At 36.9% G+C, this 13434-nt stretch overlaps 1 protein-coding gene across 1 annotated transcript; it reads left to right on the top strand.

Moving 5' to 3' along the window:
• Positions 1-3608: 3608 nt before the first annotated feature.
• On the top strand, positions 3609-13305 carry EMC7 (ER membrane protein complex subunit 7). Its single transcript, XM_048058709.2, has 5 exons — positions 3609-4066; positions 6774-6893; positions 8899-9037; positions 9567-9647; positions 11759-13305. The coding sequence occupies exons 1-5, from the start codon at positions 3807-3809 to the stop codon at positions 11909-11911; spliced, it is 753 nt and encodes a 250-aa protein (XP_047914666.1). The 5' UTR covers positions 3609-3806; the 3' UTR covers positions 11912-13305.
• The last annotated feature ends 129 nt before the right edge of the window (positions 13306-13434 follow it).

The following is a 13434-nucleotide window of genomic DNA, read 5'->3' as shown; positions in this document are numbered from 1 at the left end:
TTAATTCTGTGTTTAGATCTGGTAAAGGTGCGTGAGGAGGAGAGAGCTCAGTGAAGGGGTTAGCTGGCAGTGGCCTTTCACTGCGGCCTAATGCTGAATTCTTCCACCTACTTTCCATTCGTTTAGTCTCAAAGATTTGCTTGCTTGGGTGGGCAGTAAGATTTCTTTTTAGCTCTGATTATTTTATTAAAAAAAAAGCACTCTCGAACACAAGAATTTTATTGGATTGTACAGTGCTAAAACTCTAAATTTGTAGAGTTTGATTCTGTTACTGTAATACAAATTTGTAATAAAGAATTCTTTCTTCCTGCTCCTTGCAGGATTTTTCACCAACACATTACTCTGATGCTTGCTTTTTTTCTTTTTCTTGTTTGTTTGTTTGAAATTAAAAAAAAAAAAAAAGTGTTCCGTATGCTCATTTGTGTAAAATTCTATCTGCATTTGGGAGGCACACCTAATTCTTATTTGTTCTTCACCTCAGTCAGGTCCATGTCTTTGGTTCCACAGAACATTTGTGAACCAGCACTGTTTATCTGGGATGCTGGGGCATACTGGATATTGCCTCAATACCTGTATAGCAGTCAGGGGACTGACTCAAAGAATGTGGTTAAGACAATAGTCAGATGACCGAAGCTGCTCCATGCTTGTCTGCTGTAAGTCAACAGCTCTGCATATGACTGGCTGAATCACACAGGAAGCAGATCCTGGGCTGCTGCTGTTTGTGGTACAGTGAAGTCCAGTGTACTGAAGTAAACCGGCATCACTTACAGGATCTTGTTCATTTCCAAAAGCAAATTATTTAAATATTAGCCAAACTGCTACTAGCTTCATGGAAAGAGAAGTGTTCAGAGCGATTGCACTGAAATGTTCAAAGGTGAACTGAAGTTCATGAAAATGCTTTGCTAATGGTGAATTATAAGCAAAATTTGTATATAGCAAGTTTTGCTAGCATTCAGACTGTGAAAGATTCAGCACAAAAATAAGTCCTAAGTGATACATTTTGGTAAAATTCTTTTCTTCTTGGGTGAACAAACTTCCCTGCAACTTAAGACTATTCACCAGTATCCCAGGATACACAATTCTTTGTAAACAGCTATGATACTCATGGATTTTTATGCTGCGTTCAGAGAGTTCAGAGGGATTTAGTGCATCTCCTCTGCTTTTCAATTTGTACGTGAAACCAAAAGTGACAAGAATCTGGAGATATGGATTTCAGTGTTAACAATGTGAGGACATTACATTAGTCTAGACCTCCTCTTTGTTCAACCCATTAGGGACTGTCAGCTCTCATCCATCTGGCTGACGGATCTGTAGAATTAATGACAGATGGTTGAAGTAACCCAACCAGACAAAAGTGAGAATGTGCTTGTGAGCAGGGCAGAAATTACCAGGGACTTGCCAGTTTCTAGGTAGCTGTTACTCAGGGAGTGAATCCATCAATGAAGAGATAGATACAAAGCATGGAGATTAATCTCCATTGCGCTTTCAGGAGCTGATGAAATGGTTCTGTTGTTTCAAAGTGAACTGAAACTGTTGCTTGGCAGTTTTATCTGTCTTCTGATCAGGCATTCACTTGACATAAGGTTACAGATAGAACTTTGGCAATAGTGACACTTCTTCCAGAAAAAAAGTAGATAGAACCTCCCAGATAAAGTGCTAAGAAAAGAAGTAGTTGATGTTATTTTGATAAACTTATACCTGGATATTTTTATTTGTTTCTACTTGTACTACTTTGTTTTGTGTTTTGTTCTTTTTACCTAGAAGGCAAACACCTACAACATCATGATATCAAAGCTCACAACTATCATTGTGCAATCCACTCAAATTCAATGCTAATTATAGCTAATCTTAATGGAAAAGGCAGTAATCCACCAAATGAATTACTTTCTCAGTTGTGTACCCTTCAAAATGTGGTAACCAATGTTTCTGTATGAAATACAGCTTCTAATATATAACGAAGTTGCACAGTGAGAGCAGGACTGTTTACCTAACGTTAAAAAGGTTGCATGTCAATATAGCTATTAGAAGCTTTGCATATATAAAAACAAATGTATATATCTGAAAGCTGAGCCCAAGGTGAGAATTTCTATGTGGGGATAGGGTCCTAGACAAGAGATTAAGTAACTTGTCAGTTTGTTAGCTGGGTGATACAGAGAGAAGCTTCTTGGATTAAATGGAGTGTGAAATAACAAATGTGATTTTCTTTTATTTGGGTTCACCAGGCTTTAAACTTAATTAACTGTATTATCTAAACTATAAAAATAAATTATTTAGCTCTTTATGTTTGGTACTTACAAATCTATGGTTGAAGAACTCCTTAAAACTAGGGGGTAGGACCACTCTATGTGGTCTGAGAGCAACCCAATACAGCTCCTCAAAGATATCTAAGAAGTAATATTTCTACATAACTGCATATAAAAACTAGTAATATGAGATGTCTGTATGAAACGATGTCTTTCTGGTGTTATACTGGAAATAGTACTGTTTCCATCTTTCCTTAACACAAATCCTACCATTTGGTGATTTTAAGTACCTCTTTTATTAACAAAATCTTTAAAAAGTGACAATGAAAGTGATGTAATTTAGAGAAGCTACTTTCTAACATCAATTTCTAGAATTCTTACGTTTTTACCTCCAAAACTGCTAGTGTTCTTAGATTTTGTGATTTTATGTAACAGAAAAACCTCTTTAATCTTCCTAGTTATCCAAAACAGAAATATGCAGCTCAAAGATAGAGCTGGAGAAATAATTCACATTATTCCACTCACATGGAGTGACATTTCAGAATCATGTCTGGCGTAATACAGTGTTTTCATGGAGTATCAGCTGAGGGCCAGGCTCATAATCTCTGAAGGTAATCATGCTTAATAATTAAATAATATTTCTAATGTGTTCAGTGATTAACTCTGACATTAAGTAACACAGGTAAAAGAGGCAGGTGTAGGCACAACGTGACGGTGAGTAAGCATGACATAATAGGACATGCTATGCAAAGGGGAAATGGGGGCAAGCTGGGTATTACAGCATATTCTTGGCTTCTCCACTGAAACTGCTCACAAACTATGAGCGCTTTGTGCTAGGGCACTGTCAGCGAGCTTCTGCTCAGCATCAGAAACAAACCACGTTGATATACGGTGGGTTGAAGGAAGACGCTTGAGGCCTTGATTTAGTGACAGATCTTCTCTTGCTTTTGAAAGCTTTTATGTAATATTTTCCTGGGGGAGGGGTGCTTGATTCAAGTGATAACAGAATTTAACTTAAAACTAAAATGTGTTAATTCTAGATAGACCCGTCTGCAACTGAAGATGCACCCACGCAGTACGTATTTGCTTATGTTTTTTTACTTCACATCTGTGTCCTGCCACATTTTCAGTAGCAAATCATCTTAGCTTTTTACTCATAGACTGGAAAAGAAAAATAAATAAATAAATAAATAAAAAGAGGCTGCGGGGCCACCCTCGCCGCAGCGACGTACGGCTCTGCCGGCCGCTGTGGGCAGGGTGTGAGGGCGCCTCAGACGGAGCCCGCCCTGGAGGCGGTGCTGACTGAGGGGACAGCGCCCTCCCCCCTGCCCCACCCCCTGCGCGCAACCAGCAGCTCGCTCGCTCCTATTGGTCAGTGCTCCTGACGCCAAGTGCCGGCGCCTCACCCTCCCGTGTGCGCAAGCGCGCGGCGTCCGCCCTTTTTCCCCGCCGTTCGTTGCGCACGCGCAGCGGGCTGAACGCCCGGCTCTCTGTGCGGGTAGCCTTAGGGGCGCGTCGCGTCGCGTCGCGCTCGGCGCATGCGCCGTGGCGGCGGCGGCGGCCATGGCGGCGGCGGCGATGGCGGCACCGGCGGCCATGTCGGGCGCGGTGCCGCTGGCGCTGCTGTGGCTGTTGGCGTCGCCGCTCCTCCGCGGCGCCGGGGGCTCGGAGGCGGTCGGGGCAGCGGAGCCGGCGGGAGGCGCGGGCCCCGGGGAGCGGTTTAAGATCGAGGGCCGGGCCGTGGTGCCGGGGGTGAAGCCCCAGGACTGGATCGCGGGGGCCCGGGTGCTCGTGGACGGGGAGGAGCACGTCGGCTTCCTCAAGTGAGCGGCGGGGGCAAGGGGAGGGCCGGGGGCCGGCCGCAGCATGGCGGCGGCGGGGCCCGGAGCGGCCTCCCCGGCGCTGTCGGGGGCCTCGGGCCTCCTGGCGCGGCTGCTGCCCGCCGCCGGGGCTTGGGCTGCGGCCGCTGGTCGGGGACTGAGGCCGTTGGCTGCTGAGGTATCAGAGGTTGGAACAGTTCAGGTGTAAAGAGCACCTCGGTGTTTAATTCAGATGCATCGAGGCACTACAGGGATTGCTCTGAACTGTTGTGAACACAGATTCTGCAACCTCTTAAACGCCCTGTTTTAAGCATTTATTATTCACTATGCAGAAATGTTTGTGGTGGAAGGTTGCAGCTGTAGTTATACATTACAGCGCCTGTAAGAAGCCTTTCAACTGTACGAAGGAAAGGTATTTAAAAGTGTATTTATAGCATGTATGTCCTTCATACAAGATGGTGCAGTCACACTTGGAAGCTATAAAACATCACCTTACCTCACTCAGTTCAGGTAACAGTAGATATATCCAGATCACTTAAAGATCTGGAGATACTCAGACATAGAAAGTGTTCTCAGGACTAAAAGTTAAATTATTTTTTTTTAATTAAACATATTTTTTTAATTAAATAAGTTTTAACAGTAAACACTAATTTTAAAATCTGTGTTTTTAATGCAGTATAATGCATTTGCTTCTTTAAGTCATGTATTAGGTTAAGAAGGTTTACATGGAATTAAAGATATACGAAGTCATTAATACCGGTCACTTCTAATTATTCCCTCTGTAGTAAAAGTTGAACTGAACTTTGACCTTGGGAACTGCCTATAGGCTAACATAACAAATTTTGCTTTGCAAAGCTAATAGAATCTTGTTATGTAGCACCTGATAGATCAGTACAACCAAGTTGTAGGAGACTTGCGTTATATTTATGTATGATGGAGCCGATGAGTTTCCTGGAGCTGATGACTTTCAAAATAATGGATTGGAACTGGAGTTGTCCAAACTATAAAGAAATAATCTTAGTTAAAAGCATACCGTACTTACGACAGTGTAAACTAGTTATCAAGCTCTTTTAATTACATTAATTTGATACAGTTAGCGATAGATTTATCAGATTATAAGATAAGACATAAAACCAAGAAATTAATGTTTGAGTTTTTCAATTTGATAAACATATATGTAAACACTGGGCAAAAATAATAGTATGCTTTGGCTAAAAAGCTTTAATGTTTGATGTCATGTTTTGTTTGCTTGTAATAAGCAAATTATTAACTTATAAAATAATTTGCAATATCAGAGGATATATTTGTCACCATCACTCGGGCAAATTTTGAATTTAAAATGGATGTCAGTTCAGTTATCACAAAGAGGAAAGTAACTATTTGGCATTATAAAGTTACTTCTAAGTAACATTTTTATGAATCTTATTGGTTTCTCCAAGGTAGTGAATAATCAACTTTTTTTCTTCCTAAAAATGGCAGTATTTCATACCAATATAAGAAATGAGAATTTGCCTTGCTGTGTAAATAAATCTCAATTTAAAACTGTATTTGAATTTTATCACAATCATACTGTATAGAATAGAAAAATTAAAAGGGAATTCCTAGGGAAAAACCCTTAAAGCAGTTGCAAAAGGAGGCAATTAAGCATTTTTAGTGGTTAAAACCATCACAAAGTATTAGAGAAACCTACCTACACGTTACTGTTTATATGCTTCTGTTTTGGTGGTGGGAAGTGATGTGGATCTTTGAGAGAGAACTGGTAGGAACGGCAGATGGACAAAATTCACTTTCAAGAGGATTCATTTATTTGTTTGGTGACGTGAGTTTCTAATGTGTTGGGTCTTACTATTTTTTTTTTCCCCTTTGAAGAACTTATTTGGTCTTAACTTTGAGTCTTATTTTTAGGGGAAGTACCTTTTATATTAATTTTAGAACAGTAGAGAACACAAAGTTTTTCTTCTTGGAAGCTTCTGGAAAGCACGTAGGAGGAAACTTAACAAGCTTCTGTACTTTAATTTGATGGCAACTGGTGCTGAATCTTTCAAGTATCTTTTCTCTAATATTTTCACTGAATATTGAAGTTTCATGTTCTAAAATAAAAGCAGTCTGTCTGAAAACCCCTTCTGTGTTCATGTTCAGAGCTCTTAGTTTCCTTTTTGTTGTGATAGCTTTCCAGCGTGGGCTAGTCCTAAAAGAAGCAATTAAAATTAAAAATCACTATTTTGCAGTAAGGGCACAAACCACAGTTTTTGTGCTTTGCAAGTCATCTTTAATGTCTTCCCACACAATGTAGGATGTCAATTTGTTTCTTTGTTTTTGCTTTTTTTTAATTCCAGCAGAAGTACCGAAGCAAAGTAAACTTCATTGTATGTATTCTATCATTTGAATAAATGAAATTAACCATTTCAAATCTTACTTAGACTTTTGAATTATTCCTCAAGCAAGACAATAGCTTAAGCACATGAAGAAATCCTTAATGTAACTGGTAATTTCTGCTATTTTTGTGGCCCATGTTAATGATCTTCGGGAGCTTGATACTATGAGTGATGACTTATCTTAATTTTTCTTTTAGTCATTGTTACTATTTAAAGACTTATCGTATGAAGTGATAATTTCTTTCTTTTAAAATCAAACAAAAAGAACAACCACGCTCATGCATTGGTTGAAATTCATTGCAAATGTTGAAATTCAGTGGCAGTTATTTTTTCAGGACAGATGGAAGTTTTGTGGTTCATGATGTACCTTCAGGATCTTACGTAGTAGAAGTGGTATCTCCTGCTCATAAATTTGAGCCTGTTCGAGTTGACATAACTTCAAAAGGCAAAATGAGGTGAGCCTTTCCTGATTTGCTTCTGTATTGATCTATTGTGTGTCTGACAGCACAGTTTAAAAAGTAATGTAAACTGTACTGTAGATCCAGTACTTGCATTTCAGACCATGTATTTCAGCTTCTTTTAACACCACTTCTAGAGTACATTTTTAAAAATCCTAACACTGGTTTCTTTTTTTCCTTTCATATTCATGGCCTTAAAATAAGAAATAATGGATAGATTAAAGAAGACTTTTGTTTTGCTTTTGCTGTTTTCTCACGCAGCTATCCTGAAATAAAATCTAGGCAGATGTCAAGTAAACTGCTTTATCTTTGAAATACTTTTTTTTCCTCCTTTTTTCTTTTCTGGTATGTGTTACGTCAAGATTAGACACAATGAAGAGCCAAGCTTGTTTGTAAACTCTAAAATATTTTTGTTACATCTCCATAAAATCCTTGCAATTACTGGGAAGTGCCAGTAGTGGCCTCCCCGCAGCATTTCTTCAACATTGTTAGCTTTTTTTTAATGTTATGACTACATATATAGTTACCAGAGATACTTAATTATGTGTAACTGCAAACTCTTCAGTAAGTCGTATAGAAATGTGACTACCCGATCTAATAGGGGGCTTTTAGTTCAAATTAAGATGCTTGTAGTTCATTTTTCTTTGTATAGGCACATACGTGGTATCTTACTCGAAATTTGTCTTTTTCAGTGTCTTATAAAAGATGAAGTTAAATTTTAGGAGTACAAAGGCCAGTATGAACATAGCAACAGTATTTTTAGGGGAGGTTAAAAATTGAAATCTCCAACTAAACCCAGAGCTAAGTAGTCTACATACAATGATAGCAATAGCACAATTTATTTCTGCTTTTTTTTTTTCCAAACTTTATAATGTTCATACTTTGTTAGGTAGTATCATATTGGCAGCAATTATAATAAATAAAGAAAAAACAGGGTAGTATATATAACCTCTCACTTTGCATTGCTTTGGTGTCTGAGGACAGGAGTTAACAAATTTGACATGAAGTAAATTGCTTGGATATGTTTGCTGAGCCAAAACATCAGTAGGCTTGACATCTCTATTAGTCAAACACACAGAAACTATAACGAGGAATACATTTGGGAAATGCATAAAAAAATGTGGTATGTCAGTTGGGCTTTCTAAAGGGAAGTTCTGCCTTTAAAAAGAAACTGCTGAATTCTTTGAAGGAGGCAACAGCGTATGGATAATACGTGGTTGATAACACCTACTTGAAAATCTTAAACTTCTGGAAAATAAAACATAGCCATAAGGTAAGACATTCCTTGGCTGAATATTTGATTAAAAATTCAGAAGAAATAAATTATTTCTCTTGTAATGGACTGAAGTCATCTCTGGAGTTGCACAAGGGGATAAATATTTATAATATATTTATAAATCATTAAAAATGGTTGAATAGTGACAAAATTAAATGACAGTATAAAGTTACTAGCTAAACTGCAGGTCTAACTGAAGAATTATGGAAAGACATTACAAACTAATAGGTGGTAAAATTCTGGACAAAATTCAGTATTGTTAAATGCAAAGTGATGCACTTAGAGAAAAGGTAATATTAACTTCACATATAAACAGTTGTAGTCCCTGAGCAAACTGTTCAATTTAAGCTGCGCTATGTTGCTCGAAGCTGTACTTTAAGTGGAGTATTTTTTTTCTTGCTCATTATTAAGGGGAAAAAATAAAATTTGCAGAAATAATGTATGAACAGGGAGTTGTGGTGTTCCTAATCCACAGGTCTGTTTTCCCATATTAAACTTTTCAGTCTGCTTAATAGTTAGCCTGGGAAAAAAAATGAAGTGAGTATTATTTGATATGTTACTTGATACTGAGAGAAATTAGTTTATGAAAAGTGAAGTGTAGCTGACACTGCCTAGCAGATAGTTTTGTAGTCTGTTTTTAAAACCTTGTTTTGGAATATTACTAATTTTGTTGTTGTTATTAGAGATTGTGCATGTATTTTTAATTATTTATTATTTGTTCATTAGAGCAAGGTATGTGAATTACATCAAAACCTCTGAAGTTGTCAGGCTGCCATACCCACTCCAGATGAAATCTTCTGGACCTCCTTCATACTTCATAAAGAGAGAATCTTGGGGATGGACAGACTTCCTCATGAACCCTATGGTATGTACAAGCAGCACACGCAGGTAAAAAGCATGCTAAGGATCCAAATATAGCAATTCATTGAAATAGAGAGAATAAAGTAGAGAAAACGTATAGTTTGTTTTTCTGAGATGATTATTTTTTGTTTGTCTTTTTTGTTTTGTTTTTTTCCTTGTCTACAAATAGAAAGTTTTTCTATGACCTCTTCTTCCCTGGGTAGCTATTCTGTAATGTGTGTCCTCTGAAAATAGCCCATAGCCTGGTTCCTTTGACAACATGATGTTCTAGTCGGGTAAAGATGAACACATTGCAGGATTGTAATTATAACAGTTAAAAGACATAAACATTTACTTGAGTGCTCCAAGTTTGAAATCTGTTATACATAACTTCTGGTTTCTTTCCTGACAGTTGGATTACAGATACTGGTTTACTGACTCAGAATGCAGTAGTTCTAGAATCTGGCTGTTTAGCTAAAAGCTTCACGTCAGGATATCTAAAAATGTCTTGAGCAACACATAAGCTGAAGAAATACTTACTGTTTTCTGTGTAGGTGGTGATGATGGTTCTTCCATTACTGATATTTGTGCTTTTGCCTAAAGTTGTCAACACCAGTGATCCTGATATGAGACGGGTAAGTAGATTCAATTGTTGCAGACATAAAGAACAAAGATAGTAAAATTTTAAGGTACAGGAAAGTGATAAAAGCCAAAACTGGACTTCCAAGGATGTCTTAATGGCATCATGTATTCACTTAATGCAGTATTGCTCTTAAAATAATGAGTTCTAGTATTTCTGGCTAATGAATTTGCTGTTAAATGACACAACACAGAATTCAGTTGTTTTGCACAACTTTGAAAGCATTACAGCATGACTGGTGTTTTCCAAAGTTTGTTTAAAGCTATAAATACAACTTTTCAAAGGCTATTTTTTCTATAAGTCTCCACTGTATTTTTTTTTACTATGTTTATATCTAGCACATCATTTTTAGACATCATTTATTAAATGCCAGGTGTTTTATGAAGAATATGATGTGGGGTTCTCCTGTCCATCAAGCAAAACCACGTAGCTTACAAGACTGTTAAATCCAGATGTTACAGTAATGTATATGATACGGAGTCTTAATGTAGTCATTAAATTATCTGATTTATTGTCCTTTTCACCCTGCAAAATGCCGAATAGCAGAAGGCTAGGACAAAATGGAGATTCAAGGTGTTTGCTAAATCTTCTTTTATTTTTAGAAATATTACTTGTCTGTCTTGGGTGGCTGCTTTTTGAGGATTTGCTTAATATAAACTTTAAATGACCACTGTCTTCAGTAGTGCTTTATAGGTGTCCGAATCACTTTTTTTTTCAATTAATATATATTAAAAAAAAAAATAAATCAGAGCTATATAATGCACTTTTGGCTTTAATTCTGATTGGGGGGGGGGGAAAAAAGAAGATATGAAAATGTGCCAGATATGTGTCGTGTTCTTCAAACCAAGCTGAACTTTGAAGCTGAATTTTTAAAAACTGTTTATTCCTACTTGTCTTCAACCAGTCTAGTGGTGCATACAGACAGGCTGTTCTGATGATAAACAATGAGAAGTTCCAATGGTTTAATTCTTATTAGCTGACTGATATGTTTTCTTAAGGAGAAATTGTAAGTTGAAGGAATCTTGCTTGTAACTTAAATTACCTTCAAAGAACAGGAGAAAGTAGTTTCTCAGAGCTCAATTGTAATGTCATTTTCTACGTGGCTATGTATTAAGTTATTAGGCATATGTCCAACTTCAGTTTGTTTTGGAGTTTGTATGATACTTTTCAGGTTAGCTTGTTTTTTCTTTATGGAATCAGCACAGTACTAGCTTATATATAAAGTTAATGATTTAGTAACTGTGCTTGCTGTGGAGGTATTAAGTGTAGATGTAGAATAGACGTAATAGTAACAAAGGCTGCCATAACTGCTTTTGCTTTGTACCTTGAAAACAGCTTAAGCTGTTTTCTGAATAGTATTCTCAATGGTAACTAGAAGAGCAAGAGGACAATTCCATGTTAAATTAGCGATTACTGTAAGTATTATCACATTCTGGATGTGTGGTTCAGCTGTTGTATTTATTAAAAGTATTTCAATATTTGTTTAAATCAATTGTCACATAGAGCCACTTTGCTAAACTCTAAAGTTACATTAAACTTAGGTAGCTATATGATTTCATTAGCTGCTGTATACACTGATAGTTTGATATTACAGACTAGTACAATAAAAATAGCTAATTCTTTCAAACAAATTCTAAAATTTCTTTGAGACTTGGCATAAATAGTACTAAATTGGGAAGGCAAAATTTGAAAACAGAAGTGTGCAAAATCAATGAAAACATGGATCTGAAAATCTAACTAAAAGTTTAAATTTTAAAATGAAAGAAAGTAATGGTGAAAATAAGTATTTTAATGATGTTCTTTTTCTTTGAGAAAAAGGCGTTTGTTTTTTATTCTGATCAGTTGGTTGCCCTGTAAGGCTGCTTAAGACATGGTTACTTTTTCCATACATCAGTGCTTTTAGTTTGGGGGTTTTATGTTTCTGGGTGTAGCTGGGCATTTGGCTGTGGTTGCACAAAAATATGTAGCAATGTGAACTTTGGGGGGCTGCAAATAGTAAAACAGTGTTTGAGAAGTTTTTACATCTTTGTGATATGATTTGATGCCGTAGAAACAGCTAGCTGGAATTGTTACAAGCTCTTACGGTTATCTAATCTCTTCATGCAGGAAATGGAGCAGTCAATGAACATGCTGAATTCTAACCATGAGCTGCCTGATGTCTCTGAGTTCATGACAAGACTGTTCTCTTCAAAATCTTCCAGCAAGTCTGGTAGTAGCAGCAGTAAAGCAGGGAAAAGTAGTTCTGGAAAAAGGAGGTAGTTATGTCCTCCTCCTAGGCCTGAGTTTGCACAACTGTTTATGTGGTATCATGTTTATTTGTCTTGAAATATCAAAAAGCCACTACTGTAAACTTCTATCAGGCACAAAATACGGTATGCTACAACTGTGGTGTGTAGCTTTTTTTTTTTTAAGTCTATAAGTCTATATAAGCTGCTTTGTACTTGACAGTAAGCAAAAGAGGACATGGCTTCAGTACTGTATATGTATAAAATTATTGGTAATACTGAATTAACTATAATGCTCTGTAGAGAATGATATAAATTATATGATGTCTAAACTAATTAATGTCTCAACTGCAAGGCAATGTGAAAAAAAATAGAAGTGGAGTTCAATGTTAAGATGGCTTTAATGTTTTATATTTTTTGTTGATTTCTGAAATGAACAAAACCTCCTTTCAAAATTGAGTTGTGGGTTTATTAAGTAATTTGCTCAACCTGCCAGGTGTTACATATAAAATCATTTTATTTTTACATTACTGTCTGTACACTTCAATTTAAGGGCTTGCCACTTTTACTGCTCAGTTTTACTCTTCCCTTTTACTTTCTACAAGCATGTCTTGGGGAGGAAAAAAGGAAAGCCTACTTTTCTCAGAAGTCTTCTGAGTTCCATCAAGTTAATTACGAAGGCCTGGTATCCTTATAACATAACAAATGTTTAACTTAGCTATTTCCTTTCTAAACCGTGTGTATCACATCTACAACACTTGGTTCTTACTGTTTTCTGTGTCCTGTGTATTAATCTTATCACTGGTATTTGTGGCCAAATGGAGAACAAAATTGGAAAAAAAGGAAAAAAATTGAAGTAGGATAGGAAGGTAAGTCCTAGTCATGTTTTAAAATTGTTACAAAGTATATGGCTGTCTCTCTAGGAATGCGAAGTCTGGCAAAGCTTTGTTCTTTGAGAATGCCTGTTTTGTCTGTACTGTCTTTTTGAGCTACCCGGTAACTTTAGGGAAGTTGAAAAACTGGTTGTTTTCCATTACATTAACATTTTGCAAATTAAAAAGACAGCAGTACCTGTTACACCTCACTAGCAACTTTATTTTTACATAAATACTGTACGTGTTCATTTTTACATTAGCTAAGTTCTTAGGTAAAAATATCTGTGCTGTATGGATGATGTGTTATCTGATGCCAGAAATGGTATTTAACATTGGCCTAAAACATACCTTAAGCAAAATCAATTCTAATGCATTTATTTGTTCTGAGGTTCTTAAACACAAGCCGGTTAGGGCTATAAATTGTCTTAGAATACGTAGTTAAAAGCATGCTGTGAAATGTAAAAGTTGCAATAGAGTAACTCTTGTTTATATGATGAAGTCAACTTTGAAGATGTCAGAGAAATAAACCAATGTTGTTTTTTGGGTAATGAAATCCTTGGTTGTGGATGTTTCACAAGTAGACCATCATATGAACAGGAGGAGGACGTGCTCCCTCAGGTTGGACCGGGTAATCCTGGTGCCAGCTGTATACAGGCTCTGGTATTTCTTAAATTTTTGCCTT

Source organism: Anser cygnoides, chromosome 5, assembly GCF_040182565.1.
Source record: "Anser cygnoides isolate HZ-2024a breed goose chromosome 5, Taihu_goose_T2T_genome, whole genome shotgun sequence".
Taxonomy (NCBI): Eukaryota; Metazoa; Chordata; class Aves; order Anseriformes; family Anatidae; genus Anser; species Anser cygnoides.
Note: the sequence above shows the minus strand (reverse complement) of the source record. Positions and strands in the feature narration are given on the sequence as shown.